Source organism: Vanellus vanellus (genome assembly GCF_965231255.1).
Source record: "Vanellus vanellus genome assembly, chromosome: 19".
NCBI lineage: Eukaryota > Metazoa > Chordata > Aves > Charadriiformes > Charadriidae > Vanellus > Vanellus vanellus.
Window position 1 is genome coordinate 7,317,264 of NC_138924.1, and position 22,899 is coordinate 7,340,162.

The 22,899-nt window shown below is 46.7% G+C and overlaps 2 protein-coding genes across 2 annotated transcripts; one reads left to right on the forward strand and one right to left on the reverse strand.

Moving 5' to 3' along the window:
* Positions 1-1,147: 1,147 nt before the first annotated feature.
* Positions 1,148-8,048, reverse strand: SLC46A1 (solute carrier family 46 member 1; the record flags this gene model as incomplete). The annotated part of the gene is given in 7 exon segments (XM_082492924.1): positions 1,148-1,223; positions 1,772-1,928; positions 2,917-3,000; positions 3,364-4,216; positions 4,742-4,966; positions 4,969-5,128; positions 7,981-8,048. Coding segments are annotated over 7 exon segments (1,623 nt in total).
* A 3,260-nt stretch (positions 8,049-11,308) lies between these two features.
* Positions 11,309-21,076, forward strand: SLC13A2 (solute carrier family 13 member 2). The gene is made up of 11 exons (XM_082493013.1): positions 11,309-11,422; positions 12,074-12,210; positions 13,346-13,572; positions 14,471-14,651; positions 14,876-14,998; positions 15,931-16,152; positions 16,255-16,346; positions 16,935-17,056; positions 18,839-19,000; positions 19,974-20,111; positions 20,875-21,076. The coding sequence occupies exons 1-11, from the start codon at positions 11,324-11,326 to the stop codon at positions 21,004-21,006; spliced, it is 1,635 nt and encodes a 544-aa protein (XP_082349139.1). The 5' UTR covers positions 11,309-11,323; the 3' UTR covers positions 21,007-21,076.
* Positions 21,077-22,899: the final 1,823 nt, after the last annotated feature.

Genomic DNA, 22,899 nt, shown 5'->3' on the forward strand with positions numbered 1-22,899 from the left:
TGAAAAGAATAATTATGAATACTGAGAACATGGAGGTTTGCCTGTTGGCATCAACATATTCCGAGAAGGGCAGCACAAGTGAGGTCACTGACACAAAATTATGTCCCATACAACAAAAAATGTTGTCTCCAAAGCCACCGGCCCCACACCAGCCCATCCCCACAGCGCTGTGTATGGATGAGGAAGGACCGCTCCCGGCTCTGCCATGAGCACAGCGGTAATTTCCCATGACACTAGGGCACGCTTGTCACAGTTGGGGCCCTCAAATGTATAACGTAAGGGTCTTCAGTTAGGGAGGCCCAATTTTGTCAATTTTAGCCTTGACTTCATCAGTTTCGGCATCTTCCAAGTCAGGCAGCTACTTGCACCTTAGTATTCTCACACGAGTCCTCAAAAGGACCTTTGAAATCCCAGGCCGAGCTGCCGCCAGCCAGGCAGGACATGCCGCTGGCGCTCCTCGCCGCAAGCATTCACGCATTAGATTCTCTCCCTCGGACGCCTCTAACTGGCCACGCTAAAGCCAGTTTAGTCACTAAGGACGGCAACGGCACTCCTGTGCTAAACTGCTTCTCGTCAGAAGGGTTTCGGCAGGAGCCTGGTCTGGCACGCAACGTTGGTATGACTTTTATTGGCAGATAAAAGACAGATCTTCCCCCTCAGCAGCACCCCGTTGGGCACCTGCGCGTCAGTCTTGCTCTGCAGGCTTTGGTCTGGGCCTCACCCACGCCAACAGCTCATCTGCGGCACCCTGTAGTACTCGGAGGGGAACACATTTGGCAATTAAACCAGAATTCGGTCCTCTCTCACCACTAAAAGCGTGGCACAGAACCTTCCCTCCCCACCAAACCCCAAAGCGCTAACCCGCCTTGCAAATGGCCAACGATAGCTTTTACTCTGGATTGGCTCTGGGGTCTCTTGGGTTTTCTCTGACAGATGAGCCAACGCAACGGCAAGGAGGCATTCGCATCGGCAAATCGAGTTCCTAATGGCAGTCAGAGACGTGATTTCCAACTATTTGGCATTTGAAAATTAGTGAGGACCAGCAAAGTGTCCCTCCCACGCTAATCTGTCCTTTGAGGGAAGAATAAAGAGCAGTCTTCAGATGGACACGGCCGAGTTGGCCAATTCCTCGTTGCTAAGTTGCTGCTCAGCCATCTGCAGGGGACGGGGAAGCATCTGAGAAGTGACTGTAGTCCTGGTTTGAGTCCCAGATTTCTATCCACCTAAGAAAGAAAGAACAGTCAGAGCCTACGAAGGCACACTGGGACGTGGCTGAATGAAGGGAGTTTTAAAGTTTCAAAGGAACAGAACAAAATGACCCTGCCAGGAGCTGTTTCCACTTCTACCGCAGATCCCAACACATTCTCTCTCGCGGGACTAACCAGGGGGTTCGTTTTCTATCGTAACGCTTTTGTTTTAATTAGTAGAGAAACAACAGGAAGAGAGACTGCGAAGAGAGCTCCATCTCTTCCATAAAGGAAGACTTTCACATTCAACTCCAGATTTTGGATTCCACTCTGCGGGCGGAGCGAGACTTTGGAGCACTTTGAATGTCAGCACCTACATTAGTTGGGCTGTAGATTTATCGCTAGGATTCAGACGCCAGAAGAAATGGACCTCTGCTTACTGAGGCACTAAACGCCCTCTCATAAGCTTAATTGTAAATATGCCTTAAAAACCGTGGGCCTCTATCCTAAGTAGAGTAAATAGTATTTTTCGTATTACACTTCGCAGGTCCTACGGCAAAGTTTCGAAATTGGAAGTAAATTACCCAATAATAGCCGCTGGAATCAGAAGAATTATAGCCCCGAAGAGAAATGGGAACCCCCTCATGAAGTGCAGAGTGGCAGGGTAGAGGGAGTTGAACACTCCCGTAGCCACGAGTGAACACAGCCCCTCCACACAGGCGACAGAGGCGAAGAGAGCACCTGGAAAAGAGATACAAGAGGTGAACGGTGGGACAGCCCTGCCCGCAAACGGCTTCACCGCATCACCTCCCGCGGGATACTGTGAATCTTTCCAAGGGTTCGCGCTTCCCATGGGAAAAGTGGTGGCTGCATTGCCAAGCGTGGCGAGCAGGAGCTGGGAGCAGAGATCAGGCGCACCAAACCTGTCCAGCTCAGCTTCTCTGCAGCCAGGACCAGCTCCCCGACCTCCAGAATTAGTATCGCCGGAGCTGACCAGGGCTATTATATATCAGCTGGATTGTAAATGCTTTAGACAGGGCTATCTCGATCTGTTTACTGCCAAGCACATCTTATCGCTTGTTAAACATTAAGTTCAGCACAAGACTGCGCTATATAGATCGAGCATCATAAACCTGCTATCAAGCGCACACCACCTTCATTCTAATATAAGAAACGTGAATTCTGCAAAGTCACCTTTCGACCTTTCCAGAGGAGGTGCTACGCAGCGTTCAACGGCAGCTGCAGCCCAACACATCACGGGCAGAAAGGCAAATACGCTCCTCCTGTGGGTTATCCATGATCTTTCACCATGGTCAATGATATAACCCTCTAACAACACCGGGGTTCTTTCCACTGTTACTGATCTACAGGAAAGAGTCCTGGTCTGGGAAATCACGATTTTCTACTCGTTATATAATCCATTTTAACCCTTGCTCCTTGTAAAAGTTTTGGAAACGAATGAACGAATGAATGAATGAATGATTCCTGAGGTTGAATGCAATGCTTCTCCTCTCTTGCCCTCAACTTGAAGAGGTAGCAAGTCTAAATGGATGAAAACTGGCAATTGTTCCAGAAAAGATAAAATGTTACCCTGGGCCTGAAGGCGAACGCAGGGGCACAGGAGCCCAAAGGAGCTAGGGAAGTCCTAACCTCCCAAAGCAGTTTGGTGTCAATGTTCCACAAGAATGTGTTTTGGGACCTGGCTTAAGCACGGCGGCTGATCCCTTACCCTGTTCCGTCTCGCTGACCAGCGCGGAGAGCTTGGCTCTGATGACTGGGGTGGCTGCCATGGACAGGAACAGGATCCCATAACCTGTGGGCAAGACACAGCACGTTAGGGAAAGCTCAGCTGAAAAATAAAGGCTCCAAAGTCAATCCCGGGAATCTGCAGCTCCAGGCAGTTTCTCCCTGCTATATTTAGACCCAATTGACCCTCCTGCATCTCGCTACGCACTTCAGTCTGCGTCTGCAGTGTGATACAGCTTCTGGGAAACCTAATATTCTAGGAACTATACGAGTGCACTTTCAACTTCAGTTTTGTCAGCACATGGGTGGAAACGGAGGCAGAACTTCCTTCACGTGCTTGAACTCCCAGAAGCACCCTGCCCCGCTTGCACCTACTGACACCTCCAAGCCAAAGAGCCTGAGATACGGGGATCTAAGAATTTGGCATCACCTGTAAACATCAGCGGTGTTGTAGTTGCAAGAGAAATCACAACCAGTCCGGAAATATTGGAGATCAATCCTATCTCTGCCACCCAGGTGTCTTCAAGGCAGAGCTGCAGCAGCCGCAGCCCTCCCAGGCTGCCCAGGTACGCCAGGTAACTGGCAGCTGAGCCGTACCCAATGAGGTCTGCAGCCCAGCAGAGAGGGGAGCCGAGCTCGTACAAAACGAAGAGGTCCTTGGCTCCAAAATGTACCGTGACAAGAAGAAAGAAAGCCAAGGAGTAAAGGGCGAGCTTCCGCCTGGAGCTCAAGCGTTCTGGGGCCGCGTACAGCCTGTAGACAGCCTTGTAATGACTGAGCGTCAACAGCTTGGCTGGTTTCGGCGGCTTCACCGATTCCTGAAGACAGAAAGCAGCGTAGAGAGCGGCGGCAACGCTGGCGGCGAGCACCAGCCAAAAGGGGTTGATGTAGCCCTGGGCTTTGCGCCACTGGCCGCCGCCGATGCTGGCCAGCATGCCCGCGACGCCGAGGCACGCCTCCAGGACAGCGACGCGAAAGGTCCGTGTACGTTTGTCGCTGGTGTCAGCCACGTAGGCGAAGCAGCTGGCCAGGATCAGGTTGTAGTCTCCCAGGAGGCCACTCAAAAGGCGCCCGAGAAGAAAGTAGGCAACGTGCAGCTGCAGGTACATGACGAGAAGATAGATGGCCGCTTGCAGGGCCATACCCACTGCCGGCAGGACGAGTGCCGGTCGGCGGCCCACACTGTCGCTCCATGGCCCGAAAAGCGTGACGGAGAAGAGCCCAACGAAGAAGCCGCCCAGGTTGATGCAGAGGTTCCAGCGGGCGACCAGCGCTTCCACCTCCTGCAAGAGAATCACAGAATGGTCAGGGTTGGAAGGGTCCTCTGGAGACCATCTAGTCCAAGCCCCCCGCCGGAGCAGGGTCACCCAGAGCAGGGTGCACAGGACGGCATCCAGGCGGGTTTGGAATGTCTCCAGAGCGGGCCCACCTCTCAGGGCAGCCTGTGCCAGTGCTCTGCCACCCGCACAGGGAAGTTCCTCCTCGTGTTAAGATGGAACTTCTTAAGATGGAACACAAACGGTCAAGTTTGTGCCCGTTCCCTCTTGTCCTGTCACTGGGCACCACTGAAAAAAGCCTGTTCCCACCCCCTGCCACCCTCTCTTTAAGCGTTGATAAGACTCCCCGTCAGTCTTATTTTTTCTAGCCTAAAAGCCCCAATTCCCTCAGCCTTTCCTCGCAAGAAAGATGCTCCAATCCCCTCATCATCTTTGTAGCCCTCTACAGGCGCTGAGGCCCGGGGAGGCGGCAGCACCCAACCACCGGCCCCGGGCACCCCCGGCTCCATCCATCCCTCCCCGCTCCCCCACCTGCCGCAGGGGGGCGGCGGCGGCGGCGCTGCCGTTCCCGCAGCCGTCGGGGCTGCTGGCGTTGGGGCCGTGGTAGCCACGTTCGGCCCCCAGCCGGTCCCAGAGGTACTGGGTGGCCAGCGGACCCTGCAAACCGAGGGACAGGGTGGCCAGGAAGAGGACAGGCTCGGCGGCGGGCACCGGCGGGCACCGGCGGGCGGCGGCGGGGGGCTGCGGCGGAGCGGCCATGGCGGCAGCGGCGGCGGCGGAGGGGGGCGGAGGAGAAGATGCGCTCCGCCCGGGACGGGCTGAGCCCGCCCCGCCCCGGGAGGCGGTGGCAGCCCCGGAGAAGGGAGGGGGTACGGGGGAAGGATGGGTAACCGGGGACGGAGGGGGTGGGTGTCCGCTCTTCCCGCGGTGGACAGGGGAAGGGCTCGGCTCCCCGTCCCCGTGGGGCGGCGGGAGCGGGCCGGGAGGGTTTGCTCGTGTGTCCCTGCTAAATATGTGGCTTTCAACCCCGGTTATTTCATGGACTCACAGAATGGTTTGGGTTGGAAGGGACTTTAAAGACCATCCAGTGCCACCCCCCTGCCCTGGGCAGGGACACCTCCCCCCAGCCCAGGTTGCTCCAAGCCCCGTCCAACCTGGCCTTGAACACCACCAGGGATGGGGCAGCCACAGCTTCTCGGGGCAGCCTGCGCCAGGGGCTCACCGCCCTCAGAGTGAAAAACTTTTTCCTGATATCTCATCTCAATCTCCCCTCTTTCCGTTTAAAACCAGTCCCTCTCGTCCCATCACTCCCCTCCCTGATCAGGAGTCCCTCCCCAGCTCTCCGGTAGCCCCTTTAGGCACTGGAAGGGGCTCTAAGGTCTCCCCAGAGCCTTCTCTTCTCCAGGCTGAACACCCCCCAACTTTCTCAGCCTCTCCTCCCAGCAGAGGGGCTTCAGCCCTCTGAGCATCTTCATGGCCTTCTCTGACCCCACTCCAACAGGTCCATTTACTTATGATTAATGGAATTGAAACTTAAATCCCGCTTTTTTCTTACCTCCAAACAGAGGAAAAGTTAGAATAAACATTTTAAATGCACTAGGAATCTGAGAAATGTATTAGTTAGCAATGTGTAATCCCTTCTATTCACTCACAGCACGTTAGAAAATGCTTTTGTTTCTGAAGGACAAAATAACTCATAAACTGTAACACACAAGAGGTTTTGGCTGTGCTGTTAGGTTCCGTCTGCCTTGAAGAGCAGATCAGTAAGCAAAGACCAAGTTGTTCTTTAAATTCAAAGAACACAATTCAGAGTATTAGATTAACCCGTTTATATAAACTGGAGTAGTTCCAAATTAATGTAAATTGGCATTACTCCTTTGACACCATTGAAGCAGAGTCAACGGGCTACAGGTGAAGCTCTAACAAATCCCCCTGAACATAAACCATCCATTTTGCAGTAACTCACTCACAGAGCTCATTTATGGCATTCTCAAAAGTAACAGGACTCACACAGCAGTGGAAACCGTCGCTGTGGATGCGCTGCTTCTGAAGAACAGGCAGGATTCGTTGGCCGAGGTCCTTCTGCGTCGTTACTCACAGCCCGTGGCCAAGGCTGCAGCTGGAGGCCAACCCTCGGATTCCAGAGATGCGAAAACAAGAGGTTTCCTTTTAGATGTTGATTACAACCTTAGGACGGGAGAGGAGAAAGTGGAAAAATTACCTTATCATTGGCTGATTTTGTCAATGCACCTTTTCAGACACTAATTCAACATTAAGTGGATGCAAAATTGGGGGGGGGGGGGGGAATATAATTTATTTGATTTTCTCGTTCTTTTTGTACCAAGGGTGAAATGCTAAAGCTCAGGATTGGCAGTTTTTTAACATGAAGTTTTTTCTTGTCAGAAACACGCCTAAGTCAGCCCTGCCAGAAAGCTCTGAGTTTGCAGCTCCGACAACTGAACCCCTCCTCTTCTTCAGTCGTAAGCACGTTATTGGAAGAAAACAAGCCCCAGCAGAAAAGGGATGAGAGAGAGAAACAGCAGAAGCTCTTAGTGGAGCTGACATCAGATAACCTAATGTCTGTGCTTCTCTCCCTCTCTCTGCTTGAGTAAGCTATAAACAGAGCTGTGACAATTTATACCAATAAAATGGAAATGTTATCACCATTATCTGAAGTATGCGCTTGCATCATCTACCAAATAAAGACATCAAAGACATTAACAAGACGCTCCCTTCGGAATTAAAAGCTTCAGTTCTATTCCGGTGTATTTACAGAACCAAGTAGTTCACTGCTTGTATTTTGGAAGTTTCTTGCAACTGGTACGGGAATTGCTGCTAATTTCCCAATAGTGGGGTTTGTTTGTTTCCCTCCTCCCCCCAACCCCCTACAAGCTACGAAAGCTGCACCTGTAAACCTGCAAGATCAGAAAGGTGAAAAAAAAAAAAAAAAGTAAATAAATTGCCCAATGTCTGCAAAGTGATGCACTGTGGCCAAATCTTTCCCAAGGCACGGAGATGCAACAGGCTGTGTCAGGAAGAGTTCCTGCACTCCCGCTCTGGCCCGAAGCCTTTCCTACACCACCCTGGGCTGCCATGTGGGAGGAAACGAGTTCTCGCCAGACCTGACCGTTTCCCCTATTGCCCTTTGAGCAGAAGAAAACAGGATTGTCATGAGGGTGTCGTCCTTGGACCACAAAGGTCCAGGACACCACAAAGAGGGGTGTCCCTGCTCTCAGGTGTAAGGTCGGTAAGTCCCTTCCCGCATGGGGACTTGCTGGGGCATCTGGTGACAGGAGCTCTGCTCTACTGGATTTTGCTGCCCAAAGAATTCCTCAGTGAAAACCATGAGGTTTATGCAACGCTTTGCGTAGATGTTTCTAATCCCTATATTTGAGTATTACAGATGCAGATGTGTTTTCCAGTACTCTACATATATTTAAAACAACTTTCAACAATTACTCAAAGAAGGCATTATTAAAGACCAAAATGTTAATACTCTTTTTAAAAAGCGTAGGTGATTGCAGAATGTTTGTAATATACCTGCGTGGTCCGCAAGGAGTTAATTCTCTCCTGGATTTACCAGATATCAGGAAGATTGTCTTAAGAAAGTTCCTGGTCTGACACTCTTTTGCTGTCCCCTCCCTTCTTTGTTCTCTTCCTTCTTTCTCCGATTACAGTTCCAAAAACAACACCCAATCTCCTGAGGTCAATGGTTAATATTCCCCAGTGGTTATATAGTCTCCAGCAGCAGACCTCAGGCCTTTCAGCACTGGGCCAGCTCCACCACCATGGCCGGCTTCTTGCAGATGACCCTGGCCTTCAGGAAATACCTCATCATCGTGCTCGTGCCCCTTTTGTTTCTTCCTCTGCCTCTGGCTGTTCCTACCAAGGTAAGAACTTTTTCAATTGAATTTGAGAGCCAAATCTTTCCTTAGAGTCGTTCCTTTTAAGCGACAGAGCTGAAGAGAACGTGCAGATTCTTTCCCGGAGGCACCTCCTTCATTTATTGCTTGAAGATTTTTCTTTTTTTATCTGAGCAGACCCCTTTGACTAGCGGTAGTGGGGGAATATAAAAGCAATAGGACACAGATGGATGAGCAGATACACCTGTGATTGCATATTCTAGAAGAATGCTCAGTGACACGCAATTTTGTACCTTTTGCTTTCCATCTGACTGATTTAGCAAAGGACTTTCTATGCTGAAGCTCACACTTGTGAACCCAAGTTACAATATAAGGCTCAATTTCAATCCCCCTTCCGATTTTCTAAAAGTATCCAGTCCACATCCTCTTTTAATTTTTTGCTTGTTGTCGTTGCCAGAGAGAAAGGCATTTTTCTTGGTCAGAGGGACGAGGCGTTCTGATACTTAAAGACGAAATAATATGTATTTCACTCTTTTTTTTAGCATATTTCTGTAAGAATCTTTCCAAGCAATGATTTAAAATTTAAAATGTCAAGTTTTGGAAGACACCTTGCTTGAGAATCCTTCGGAAAAAGTGAACTATGAAAACCTGGAGTAGGTTTTTCTGAGACATCGATCGTTTAAATGCAGCGCTGCGAGCAGGCAGACTGCCAGGGTTCTGCTGCTCCTTCACTCCGGCGTATTTATCCCACTCCCGATCGCTTCATGCAGACAGGTCTGATCTCTGGTCTCTTGTCACACTCCCAGCATCATTAAATAGCTAATCCCAGTCCCCCTCTCCTGTCGCTGCTCTTCGCACATCAAGTCCCAGCTCTTCGCTCTGGTCTCTGCCTGTCCCTCTCCTCATCCCTGCGACTCCCAGTCCCCGGTCTTTTCGCCAAACTCCATTCTTCCCTCCACTAGTTCTTCCCTGTCGTTTTGTGCCGCCTGTCCCAGAGCTCCTTCTTCCTCACAGCTCTTTGGTTTTTTTTTCTGAGTGTTATCAGAGACTTCGGAGCTATGACCAGAGGATTGCAGGCAAGAATGAGGCAGCGGCACCGGCTTGATGTGAAATGTGCTAACTGATCAGGCGTGTCCTCCCTGGCCCTTGCTATGCAAATAAAATAGCTTTAACACTTAAAAGCTTACTAAGAAGAAAAACAGAAAAAGTGCTTTCTTGCTAGTTAACTTTCCATAGGCAAAAGAATTACTGAAGTTAAAAGAGATCTCGATTGGAAAAGTTCTAAGTAGCCAGAAAGAGAGATTTTTTTTTTTTTTTCTGTCCTGAGGCCACGAGTTCAAACTCACTTGCCAGAGTCATTGTTGCCATACAATAAGTCCTCAGTATTACCTGTGGAATGATTTGGCAGTCTTGGTTCAGTTCCTCTGGTTTCTCTGAATGACTCTCTCTGGTTTCTATGTAGGCAGCTACAACACAAAAATTTAAAATGTCCTGGACTTTGCCCTTTGCAATCTGTAAGAAGGTTTCGTGTGTTAAAATTGTGCATCGTGGTAGAGCTGAGCAGGAAAAGCTGGTACCTCCGCAGAGTTGACAACTTACGGGATGGAATTTCACATTTTTCTATGCTGTTGAGCTATTAACCTGTCCTATAATGACATAGCTCTGGACACTAAACTGTTACAAATGAGGGCAAACAATGCTAAAGATTTTGCCTAAAGGCAAAGGAATGTCCTTACAGGACAACTGACTTCGCGAGAAGCCTTATTCCGGCTTTTACGGTGAGCCTGTTCACAGCAGGCTGGATGAGAATAGCACCGTGCCTGTGACGCACGTTCCAAAGCCCTGCTAGGGTCTCGCAAAAGGCACCCGTCGGCATGGCTTAACAACAAAAATGGGAGAAAAATGATCATCAAAACGGAAAATTGCTAGCAATGCTTGATGGGATATATAATTAAGGTTCTTACTGCTCTCTTTCAAAATTAAGGCTCAAAAAGGCACCTTTTCAACTCTTCGTGAATCTCTTTCAGCTTTACTTCTCCAACCCTGCTGCTTTGGTAATTTACCACCCAGTTTGCTATCTTCTTCTTCTTTCCTCCAGACTACCCAGATCCCCTGTTCAGCCCTTCCCTTCACCACCTCTGTAACTTCCGTGCCATGTTCAGAAGTCCTGAGCACGGCCTGAAGCATCACAGGTTTGATCCTGCCAGCCGCTCTTCCAGCTCCTTGGTTTCATCCTCTGCTATCTGGCCGTTACAACGTCCATCTTGTCGTTGTGTCCTCAATAAGCACCACTACATTCGCATTCATACCGTCCCGTGTGTTTTAGTGGACATCCTTGATCCAAGACCACACAACCACTTTTTTTTTTTTCTCTCCCTTCGGATTTGCTGGTGCCCGTTCTCGTGCTAGTTCCAAAATGAGGAAGACACCGTAACCCGCAATGTTGCTTTTTCCTTGCTTTCTTCATCAGCCTGGCCATTTGAAAAATCTGTTGTGACATGTTCCTTTGAATCTTTTTAGTGCACGGGACTGAGTTAAATATTTTTACATAAAACGTGGAGTTGTTGCCCAAAGCAGAACTAAATCAATATTTTCTCAGAAAAAGAGCACACGAAATAGGGAGGCACGCTTGCTTCAAAGAAACAAGTTGAAGTCAGTGGAAGCCGTCACCAGTTTGTCAGTGAGGCTTTCAAAGGCTGTAACAAGTTAAAAATCCAATGAAAAATAGATAAAAGTAGTTACAGCACAAGGAACCCAGGCTGCTGAAATTAGCTGGCGTTCAGCTGGGCCACGTCCTGAACCGTGCGGAGAAAAAGGCGGAGGACCCTTGACTGGGTCAGTAACTATTTCTGCAACTCAAAGACAGGAATATATAAAAAGAAAGTACCACCATCAGCAAAATCGAGAAGCCCGTGCAGAGACAGGCGATCCCTTATCATGGAGGGTTCAAAGTCATCAATTCGTTCCTTTCCCCGAGTTTCTTGTTTGTCCCCGTTGCAGGCCCCGATCTTTTCCTCACAGTTCCTGACGGGGCTGTAGAACAGTTTGTCAGTTGATTAGGATCTGCATAGGCAGGAGGATAGACGGGAGAGAAAGAGAGAAAATAGCCTTTTCTCAAATCCCTTTATCAGGCGCTGGATATAATTACGGGCTGTCGCCTTCCCAACGCCTACGTGAGGGGTACAGTCTGTTCTGACTGCATGTACTCTCCTTCTGCCAGGAGGCCCAATGCGGTTACGTTATCATAGTGATGGCGCTGTTTTGGTGCACGGAAGCCTTGCCGTTGGCCGTCACAGCTCTCTTTCCTGTCCTGCTGTTCCCGCTAATGAATATCATGGATTCAACAACAGTAAGAGATCTTGCTCTCTCTATGTTTGCCTCCGTATTTATGGGTCAGCGTCTCTTATTCTGGGATTATTTCCAGGGTGATTTCCAGAGCGTGGTGCAAAGAAGAGAAAATTGCACTATTATTACACAGGGAATCGTCTGTCCCCGAGCGGAACAGAACTTGCATGAGCCTAGAGTGGACTCTGGGTGGAGCTGCTAAGCTGCAATCAAAGCACATTCACTGTTTAGATCATAGAACTACAAAATGGTTCGCGTTGGAAGGGGCCTTAAAGCTCATCCAGTCCCACCCCCCTGCCCCGGGCAGGGACACCTTCCCCCAGCCCAGGGTGCTCCAAGCCCCGTCCAACCCGGCCTTGAATGCCTCCAGGGATGGGGCAGCCACAGCTTCTCTGGGCAGCCTGGGCCAGGGGCTCACCACCCTCACAGGGAAGAATTGCTTCCTAATATCTCATCTAAATCTCCCCTTTCTCAGCTTAAAACCGTTAGCCCTCACCCTATCACTACAGGTCCTGATCAAGAGTCCCCCCCCAGCTTAGATGGATCTTATCTTAGTTACAGTGTGCTACCGACTTTGTGACAAGATCCTCCCGCAGAAAATGCCTTCTCTCTTGGCTTCTTGTCACTGTTTTCTCTTCCTTGTTCCACGTTACAGGTCTGCCGGGAGTACCTGAAGGACACCAATATGCTTTTTATTGGGGGACTGCTGATGGCCATTGCCATTGAGAACTGGCACCTGCACAAGCGCGTTGCTCTGCGCGTCTTGCTTATCACTGGTGTCAGGCCAGCCCTGTGAGTAACAGTGGTGACAATGCTGTGGGACAAAGGACTTCATGGCATTAGTTCCTATCTCAGAGTTGCCCGTAGTCTCCCCCATGTGAATCTGCAAATCACACCCTACAAGTGCTTTTCTACAGCCCAAGCGAGTCGGTGCCTGAGCAAACCTTGCAAACGGGGATCCTTTGGCGTGTCACGGACCTGGCGCCTCCCTTTTGAATTCCAAACGGCTTCAGGTGGAGGAATAGCAACAAAAGAGTCCGTTCTGAAAAGAGAAGGGTGCTGCTAGGCTTGGCCAGAAGCACAGCTTTGGACAATCAGGAAAGACTACAGCTGAAACATAGGAACCGTACACTCTCTAACTGCTATACTGATTGCAAAGAGAAGAGAAAACATGGGGATGCTTGTTTTGAAAACAACAAATGTTTACCAGACTAGAACTTTAAGCTATGCAGAGGCTACATAGCCCTATTTAATTTGTCTCGGATCATAAGAAGAGGGAATACTGAAGGAAATTACACAGCGATAGAATAAAAATGCGTGCCAGATAAAGCCCTTTTCATCTAACATATAATCTACATCTCATCCAAAGAATAATTTTGAGACAAATAACATAGTAATACTGAAACAAGGATTAGAATTTTGTATGAGTAAGAAGAGAATCGAGAATGACAGAGGTGGGATAAAATTACAAAAAAAAAAAAATAGAGAGATCATCTTCCTTATGGCTTAAACTGATTGCCATTTGGGATCAAATTCAGCTTGCAATTCCTCTTCAAAATGTATTATAATACATTAATACGTGTTATTGAGATGGCATGTCTTCCTCGGAAGCGTGCAGAATAAGCAGGACACTGACTAGATAAATTCTGTTCTCCAGGATACCGGTTCCCCCTTTCCCAGTCATAAGAATGTAAAAGCACAATGGGCTGAAATTGCAAAAAGAAAAAAACGTGTTAAATCTTACTGTGACGTCAACAAAGCAGACTGGGGTCAGAAGTGGCGGGTGTGAATTGCCAAACATTTTCCAAAGTCAGCATTTGTAACCTAAGCTTTGCAACAACAACAACAACAACAAAAGCACTGCAGCCCGGAGTTCTGAACTGGTTTGTTTTTGTTTTTGTTTTTTTTTCAAACCGTTTCATTTCAGCCTTCTCATGGGTTTCATGGTTGTGACCGCCTTCCTGTCGATGTGGATCAGCAATACCGCCACCACCGCCATGATGGTCCCCATAGCACAAGCGGTGTTGGAACAGTTGCACAAGTCCGAAGTTGAGTCTAGCACAGCTGGCCAAGCATCTGAAAACATCAACAAAGCCTTTGAACTGCAGGAAGAGCCGACCAAAACAGATATCTCCAAAGGAGCAGAGGAAAAAGGTGAGTGGGTTATGGGTGTTTTTCTCTTTGGGATAACGGAGGATGACCCGATGCCTTCTTCGCTGTCATTACAGTCACTAGGAAATTCTAAAAGAAGAATGCACCTAAAGCACCCCCACTGGGTCAGACAGCGTTTCTGAGGCTCTTCCATGAACCAGATGAAAGCACAGTAAGATCCACTGACTTGGCTGGAGTTAGAAACAGGTTGAAAGTATGAAGCGATGATAACTAATCAATAAAACAAACAAAATGTATAAATTCTCCATTAGCTGAAGCCTTTACATTAGGTTTGATATTTCCCTATATATTTACATTGGTTCAATTATTATCTACTGCGTAACTTACCAGATAACAGGGAATTCCCAAGGGAAAATTTCTGGCCTATTTCATGCCAGAAGAAGGTTAGGGATTAAAGTGATCTTTCTAATCCGGAGATACACAATCGTGCAACAATACCTCTTTACCAGCTGTCTTGCCCTCTTCCCATCTCTGAGACAACTCAAGTGTCGCTGAGTGCAAATCTCTGTGCCAGCAGCCAGGTGCTGGTGCAGAACGAGTTCCCTTCAGTCCAACTCCTCCGCCCCTGTCGTACCTCCTGAATTCGTACCTCTCTCCCCACCACGTGCGGTTCAGACGCTGCCCTAATTCACCAGGCAGTGTGGTTGGACTTTGTCACACATTTCAACTTCTCCCGAAGAACTGCTCTGTAGCAAGACAACCAGTGAAAATGGACAGAAGATCAAAGAATTGACAATGCCGGCCTTAAAATAAGGAAATCTGGTTCCTTCAGCTTTGAGTCCTTTGTGTCCTAGCCTTGAAATACCGAATTACACAGGCACGAGATCTTTCCTATCCACCCTACCTTCTGTAACTCTTTTGTTCCTGTCTTGGGACGTAGGTAATAGTCATGTCCTGACAGTCGAGGAAGACAGAAAGAGGAATGAAAGTCTACTAGAGGAGAAACACAAGAAATTCTGCAAGGGAATGTCTCTCTGTATTTGTTACTCAGCCAGTATTGGAGGGATTGCAACCCTGACCGGCACAACACCAAACCTGGTACTGCAAGGACAAGTTGATGAGTAAGTCTGGTTGAATTCGGCATTACATACCCGCGAAACTGCATCGTTCTGCTGCAGCTGACTTCCAGCCAGCACAGAGATGGAAAATATCGGTTTGGTAACTTTGTTGGGAAGTTACCTTCTCTGCCTTAGTGGGCCTCAGAGTACCTCCTCTTCTTAATCATCGATGAAATACAGCAGAGGGTGCAGAATTTCGGACGCTAACGGCCATCTACATTTTACAGGCTCTTTCCCAACAACGGCAACATCATCAACTTTGCCTCTTGGTTCTCCTTCGCCTTCCCCACCATGGTTGTGTTACTGGTGTTGACGTGGATTTGGCTGCAGATACTGTACCTGGGCTTTAAGTAAGTTCCCTTTACGCGCTGTAATACGGCTGACATGCCGGAGAGCAAGCGCTGATTACGTGGTATAACCCAAAGGAGACTTTTATTGACGAGCCTGTGCTCAAAAGTCGGACAGCGAGTGACAAAGCCCTCCCATACAGCAGAGACGAGCAGAACAGCGTACTCGGTAGCTGTTAAAATACTGCAACTTTTCCTCCGAGGAACCTGATCGGTTAAATATACTCTGTAGCTGAAAATAGGAAGTTATAACTGCACATAACCCGTTCTGCAGCATTGCTTTCGTGCCCTGAAAGATTGTTGCGCTTCAAATCAGGAAACTTATTTCTGCACGGGGCTGGTAAATGCCTTTGCGACCAGAGTTGCTACAGACCTAGAGGACGGGTGCTGTGCCGGTTCCCAGCGCTGATCGCCCCATGCCCCCGCCTTGCCTTACCGACCCGTTTGATACTTCGCCTATCGCTTTTGTATTATCCCCAACCTCCTTTAATTTAAATGGAAAGAGCGCGATAATACCTGAAACGGTACTTTCATCTCCAAATTCCCCTTTTAAAATCCTCCTTTTCTGTAGTTTTAAAAGGCTTGGCAAGTGTTTCCCTCCTGGCGATCGTGTAGCCTTGTCCATCACACTAACGTTGACAGTATTTCCTCGTGTGTCCCGACAGCACGCCTGTTTGTATTTAGATCACGAGCTTTTCGGGGTAGGAAGCTTCTTTCTGATCACCCTGGCAGCACACAGCGCAATGCAGTTACTATCCAACCCCTGTGGCTGCTGATGCTGCGATAGTAATGATATATATAGTTTCTATATGCATATATGAATACATATATCTAAAAGTCAATAGGAACGAGTATAAAATTTGGGTTTTAACTCTGAGGATATCTGGCAAATTTCTCTGATATTTCTTTTCCCCTTTTTTTTTTTTTTTCTCTAGTTTTCAGAAGAATTTTGGTTGTGCTGCAGATGCCTCTGCAAAGGCTAAGGAGCAGCAGGCCTATGACATTATCAAGGAAGAGAGTAAGAAATTGGGCTCAATGAAATTTGCAGAAATAGCAGTTTTGATCCTCTTCATACTACTGGTGGTGCTCTGGTTTACGAGGGACCCCGGGTTCATACCAGGTTGGGCAACAGTTCTTTTCAACAAAAATGACACAAGGTATCACCGCTTCTCCTCCTCGCTTTGGGTGAAAATGAAGCAGGCTAGATTTCATAAAAATGAAAACACGGCCAGACTAAATATCTGACTGTTCTATTGCAGCTATGTCACTGATGCTACGGTTGCCATCTTCATTTCAATTTTGCTGTTCATCATCCCTTCCAACATTTCTAAAAATGACAAACAACAAACAGGTAAGTTTCCTGAAGGGATCAAAAATCAACTGTCTGAATAGGTACACGGGAAGTTTTACGTTTTGGCTCTCCAAAGGAAATTTCAAACGTTAAACAAGATTTCAAACTGCTCTTCCTGCATAGCTACAGCCGTACGCTTCGGGCTAGGCAAGGCATGTATCCCATAGAAGTTCTCTGTTTCTTGTAATTTAACTAAGTAGGAAACTCTTCTCCCAGCAGTGTCCCAGACACTAGCGTACGCACGCGTAAAAGCTTCTGAAGCTGGAATCTTCAGGAGACAATACACGACTTAACAGAAACACGTAGAGTTCTGCAGATACGTTGCCACGCTTTGAACTCACTCTTACCTTTATTCTACTACGTCTCTCGGAGCAGCTACAGGTCATTCATTAGTACTTTTGCAAGTCAAGTTTTAAAATCTTTGTTGCTGAGGCTCCCATCATTTGCTTTAGGAGATAATTCCACAGCCTACTTGATCTCGCTGACAGAAGTGTTTCCTGATGTTCACAGTAAACTCACCGCCCACCAAGAAAGTCCTCCTTTCTTTGGAGGACGTAATATGGCTTACAACATCTTTTTGGATTTTAGGCAGCCAGTCGAAGTTCAAAGCACCTCCAGCTCTCTTGGAATGGAAAGTAGTCCACGAGAAAATGCCATGGAACATTGTGTTTCTGCTGGGAGGTGGCTTTGCCTTAGCCAAAGGCAGTGAGGTAACATTCCTCTGCTTACCTGGTATTTGTGTCTTCCTGGGTGTTTTCCATCTTGCTCTCCCAGAACACAAGAGGGCACGCTGGGAGCACCAAACGCGCGTTTCCTCAGTTTAGTGGCAGTGGGACAGACTTCACTGTCCTAAGGAGGAGTCCTGAGAATAGAACGAATCTTTACGGTTGCCTACGCAACCGGGATGGTACTACCAACCAAGGCAGCACGATTAACTCTGTTTCTAGAAAAGCAGAGATCAAGAGACTACCCCAATACATTAAATAAAACTTAATTGATGTGGCAAGCATGAGGAGATACTGTGCCCGGGATGGGTCTCCAAACTATTTTGAACAAACTACTTACCGAAATGTAATTTAAATTAAACTACTAAAAGACAACTGAAGAGCTAGCTAAAAGAACCTTCAGGAGCAGATAAAAACATCTGGCTGTCAAACTGAAGGACGTACTGATGTGCTTCTGCAGGCATCTGCCAGGGGGCCAGTGCTACAAATTATTTTTCAATAATGACTTAGGTGATGGAACAGACAACGCATTTATTAAATCTATAGACAATTAAAAAAAATCGAAAAGGCTTCAAGTGCCTGGAAATATTAGTTTAGAATTCAAAGATCACAGTGACCTGTAAAAGTGTTTCTAGAAAACAAGGATGCGACTCAATATGGGAAATAGGAAGAAATAACCAAGTATCACAAATGCAAGATGTGGAAATGACTGGATAAGTTTTAAAGCTGCTTATACACCCCGTTCTAGTCAATATTTTTATATTGCTAGCAAGCAAAAAAGCAAACAGCTGGAAACTGTAGGTAGGACCGTCATACATAAGACACGTAAAGACATGGCAGAGGGGTTGGAACTACATGATCTTTAAGGTCCCTTCCAACCCAAACCATTCTATGAGTCTATGATAATCCTTCCACTCAGGACTGGTAAGTCCTCAGGTACAGTAATGTATTCAGTTTTGGATACGAGTCTTCAACAACATGTGGGCTATATGAAGAAAGTTTAGAGGAAGGTAGTAAGAATGACTGTATCTCTGGGAAGTATATTTGGAAAAGGAAAGATTCAATAAATTACATTAATTTATTCCAGAATAAGCCATCACGTACATAAAAGCTGCTGCAGAAGGGAAGAGAATATACTTTGCAACGACGGTTGCAAAACCAGTAAGGAAGCTGGGCCATAATACACGAAGAAGCAAGACAGGCACAGTTAGGTTATGTCCTCTTGAGAAGAGCAGCTGAATAATGATGATGCCCAAACTAGAGCCCAGAGCGGTAGGGAAGACGCTGGTATTTTTCAGTGGCTGAGAAGGATGAAAGGTACGAAAACCTTCAGAGTTGATCAAGATCTCAGACAACGCGATGAAGTCACACTAAATCGCTAGATTATCTGCTAAGTTATATGAAAGTATTTTAGAAAGTGGGTTCAAAGATCTTTGTTTAGATTCAAAAAAGCGCCCTGAATATTGATCACGTACAACTAATGGCCTGAACAGTGAAATGGTTATTCGCTATCAATAACATACTGTAAATGTAGCGTCGTCTTCTTTCAAATTCTTTGGAAGGCAAAGCACGTTTATTTTTATTTAACCCACCGAATTATCATGTCTGTGAGCGCTGCCTCTTACGTGTTTTTCTACAGAAAGCAGTTTGTATGAGAACTCCTATAAAAGTGGAAGGTAGAATTCGGACGGGAAATGTAACTGGCCCGAGATGTGGCTATTTCTTCTCCAGCCCACTATCCTGACAGACCTCTCTCCTCTCTTCCAGGAATCTGGTCTGTCTTCATGGTTAGGTACCAAACTGACTCCTCTGCAGCAAATCCCTCACCCAGCGATTGCTCTCCTGTTGTGTCTCCTTATTGCCACTTTCACCGAGTGCACCAGCAACGTGGCCACCACGACCCTCTTCCTCCCTATTCTGGCTTCAATGGTAAGTTCCAGCGTTTCAAAATACTCTTGGAAGAACAGCTTTCAGCTCTTCTCCAAGCATACATCTGCTCAATTATAAAAACTAACCGGCTGACCTAGCCGAGCACTGGTTCATCTTCATCTATCCAATCAGGAATACGAGACTTAAAATATACATATGTGTGTGTGCACACATACGTATTCGCACACACTCTGCTTAGTTCGACCTTTCTAAAATCACTGCTGGTGAAAAGTAAAGGGATTAAATTCATTGGCATATTAGACTTCGCCTTCTGGCCTAAACAACCCCATGAGGTCACTGCCAGCTGGACTTGTTTTTTCCTATTTGTCCTGCATAGAGACAGCGACAGCAGCAGCATTTGCTTCCCTGCAACATTCCATTACGGTATTTCACTCCGACCACTGGCCTTCCAGAAGTCTCTGAAGGTGATAGCATTAGTCAAGCTCTATGACCTAGTTCAGACTTCTGCATTTCCACAGGAGACTCCTGTTGCTTCGGCAGACGTAGTTCTGCAGTGTGAAAAGCTGGATCCGGAGAGAAATTGGAATAAGCTCCACCAAAATCTTTTCGGCACAGACTTCAGCTAACCCCTAAACTGATACTCTCACCCTCAGAGTTTGGGCTACCCTGTTTCCGCTGATAATTTGATTTTGTTCTCAAGCAGTTTGAAGCCACTGTACACTTTTTCCTGGTTTTAGAGCTGAATACAACCATTATTATTAATTTGTACAGCAGCAGTGATCAGATGCCACAATCAGGAACACAAAGCACTGACCACTAAACCAATTTGTGTGTTTGCTGCACAAAGGCATTGCCTAGAAGTTTCTAGAGCAGAACCAAAATATGAGCGGCTGCAGTGTTTGTGAAAGGACGAGGTTTCTGACATGGGCAAATACAACCAGCTTTCTGCCAAAAGATTTCTATGCATTTTTGTATATCGAAACCCTCATCTTTGCTCTCCCTTCTTGCCTAGGCTGAAGCGATCTGCCTCAATCCACTCTATGTCATGCTGCCCTGTACGCTTTCTGCATCGTTGGCGTTCATGCTCCCAGTGGCCACTCCTCCCAACGCCATTGTCTTCTCATATGGACAACTCAGGGTTATAGATATGGTGAGCAAAAGCACATTCTTTTCAGAATTCTCCTCACTAGTTTCGATCTTTCCTTTTTCTAATATTGGTTCTTCTTGAAAGGGTGTTAGAAAACGCACTGGATGCGGCTAAAGTCAGATGGAAAGAACAACACATGTGTGAATGAATAAAGGGTCACGCTGACTCTAATATGTACACAGAGCCTATAAAGATGCTGTTGAGCTTTTGGAAAACACCCAGGGCCTCCTGAAGATGTTCCAACAGGAGCTTGCTGTCAATGAGAAATGGGAATGTCGAACTGTTCCAAAAGCCCGAATGTAGATCATAGGGATGTCCAAGGGTCCTGTCATCCGGACAGTCCTTCTGCAGGGACGAGGGAAAGCCTAGAACACCTCACTAGGCTGCCCTGGTGCCCTTCCTCAAGACACTAAGGAAAGACGGGGAAGGATGCCACGTCTCTTGATAACTTTTCTAGTTTATAATTGATCCAAGAAGAAATCCAAAGTAACCTTAGAGACAGATGCCAGGTCAGAAGTGAAAGTTCTACGTAAGTGGATTAAAAGGATTTCAGGACTTCTAGTTTAAGAGTTTTATGCCACGGAAACTCATTTCACCCTAACACAAATTATATTTGTGAAGAAAATCAGCTTAAATGTAATTTGATGGAGTTCTGATGAGGCTGTGAAAAAAGACCAAAGAGAAAATCTAACTATGCAGTCCTAATCATCAGGGAAGGAAAAAAGTACTCAGTTCAACTAATAACGCTCTTCTTTCGTAATTCTAGGCCAAAGCTGGGTTTATACTCAACATCCTAGGAGTCCTGACGATAACTCTAGCCATCAACACCTGGGGTTCACCTTTGTTCCAACTGCAAACTTTCCCATCTTGGGCAAACAGGACAGGTACATGCCCGTAACACGGAGAGGCAAAGGAACCAGTAACTCTTTCTGTTAGAACTGCAATGAGAGCAAGACTATCATCTACACCAGTTTTGCCGAGGCAGTGGTTAAGAGACAGGCCTGTTCCGTGGAAAAGGACAAGCCACCTACGAGCAAAATCACTCACTTGATAACAGCAATAAAGTTGCCTAACAGTGCTGTTTAGCCGGCAATTCCGTTACCTCAGCAGTAAGAAGAGGTAACCTTTGGCTTTTCAGCTGTTCCAGGGATCTTTAGATTTTCTGTCTCAGCAGGGGTAGGTTTTCCCCAAGTACTCGCCGCATCGCTTTCCAAGCTCCACCCGTAAAGTCTGGAACCTGCAGTGGGAAAGAAGAGAGAGGTGTGTATGCAGAAGGAAGGAGAGAGACTCTACGTTCCTGATTTCACGCATCTGACTGTGTATTGTCACAACTTATACGAATGTTCACCTGTATAGGAGTATACAGGTCTCTGTGTATATGTTCAAAATGTACGCGATTGTTATATACTCTGTGGGCGTTCACAGCAAGGCACGTCTTGTATGATTACAGGCAAATCACGTACCGTCCGCCCGTTCTATTACTTCGAAAACGTATTTATTTGCAGTCCACTCGTTATTAATGTAAAAGACCATTTTTTCCCTAGGATATCTGTCCCATTGTTATTTATGTAAGATTACAGCCTGCAAGGTCGTGATAGGAATAGCAATATTCTCTTGAGAAGGGGAGAATCCCTGTGTCCTAAAATACATATGATCGAATTAAAGATATTTTTTTCTGTGCCCACCGTGTTATGGAGGTTTTTTTCCTACTGTATATCACTGCTTCTAGTTCTCTCTTCCATGTATCAACTGCTCGTCTGTGTGCTTCCTTAAACTATCTTGAAATAATCAAAGAAGTTAACAGAATTGATTTTCTCTTATCGTTAAAGTATTAATTACTTTATTATTGAGAGTCCCATTTTCTTGGGCTCTCTAAACCAAGATCTTTCTTTCAAAAGTCCCTAATAGAGTTAAGTATTTAATCCCTATTCTGCTGGAACTGACTTTCAGTAGCACATAGACCCCTAATGACCAAACTGACAGAGACACTTGAATATCCAAAGATACTTTGCCCAATCAAGCACTTAGTACCATAAATGAGGTTGGGTTCAGTTATCCCCTGAACTTTGCACCGAATGCTTTGTTCTGTTGTTGCTTAAGTTTTGCACAAAGTCTATTGCATTTCTGAAATCCCACTTGAACCCTACTGGTTCCACGAGAGCGAACGCAAGTCAATGTCACTCTAAAAAAGCATGCACGCTCTTCAAAATCTTTCTTCTTTCTTTCTCTACCCTAATTATTAGGAGACAAGGACAAGGTGCAGTGTACATTTGATTTATAAGATGTTAGAATTCACTGACCTGCAGTGGTTTCTTTCCAGTTCCAACTGTCAAGACAATGCTGGTACCTGCTGATCACGGATCCCCTTTGCACCGATGGCATCATTGGCCTCACAACCACAGTTGCCATGGAAAATCACTGTCCCAGAAAGGACAGTCTCATATTAACCCTTCAGTGGCTTTGAAAGGTAGTGTTTTGACTTGATATGTGATAGGGATCCAATAGAATATCCACAGGACAAGAAGGAAGGACGCTTATTCTCTTTTGCTAATGAACTCCTGGGTAATTGATTCCAATCACATAATGACTTGCTCAGGTCACTGCTAAACCACTCGCCTTCCTTCCCTTTGCATTTGCCTCTGTCAAATAACATCCAAATCTGTCTAAATATTTTCACTCCCCTGCTCCCCCTGTGCCTGGGCACCTCACAAAATGACAAACTCAAGCAGATGATTTGCTGCAAACCTCTCCCTTCTTTGCTCTTTGTCGACAGCAGCCGGGCAGCGCGCAC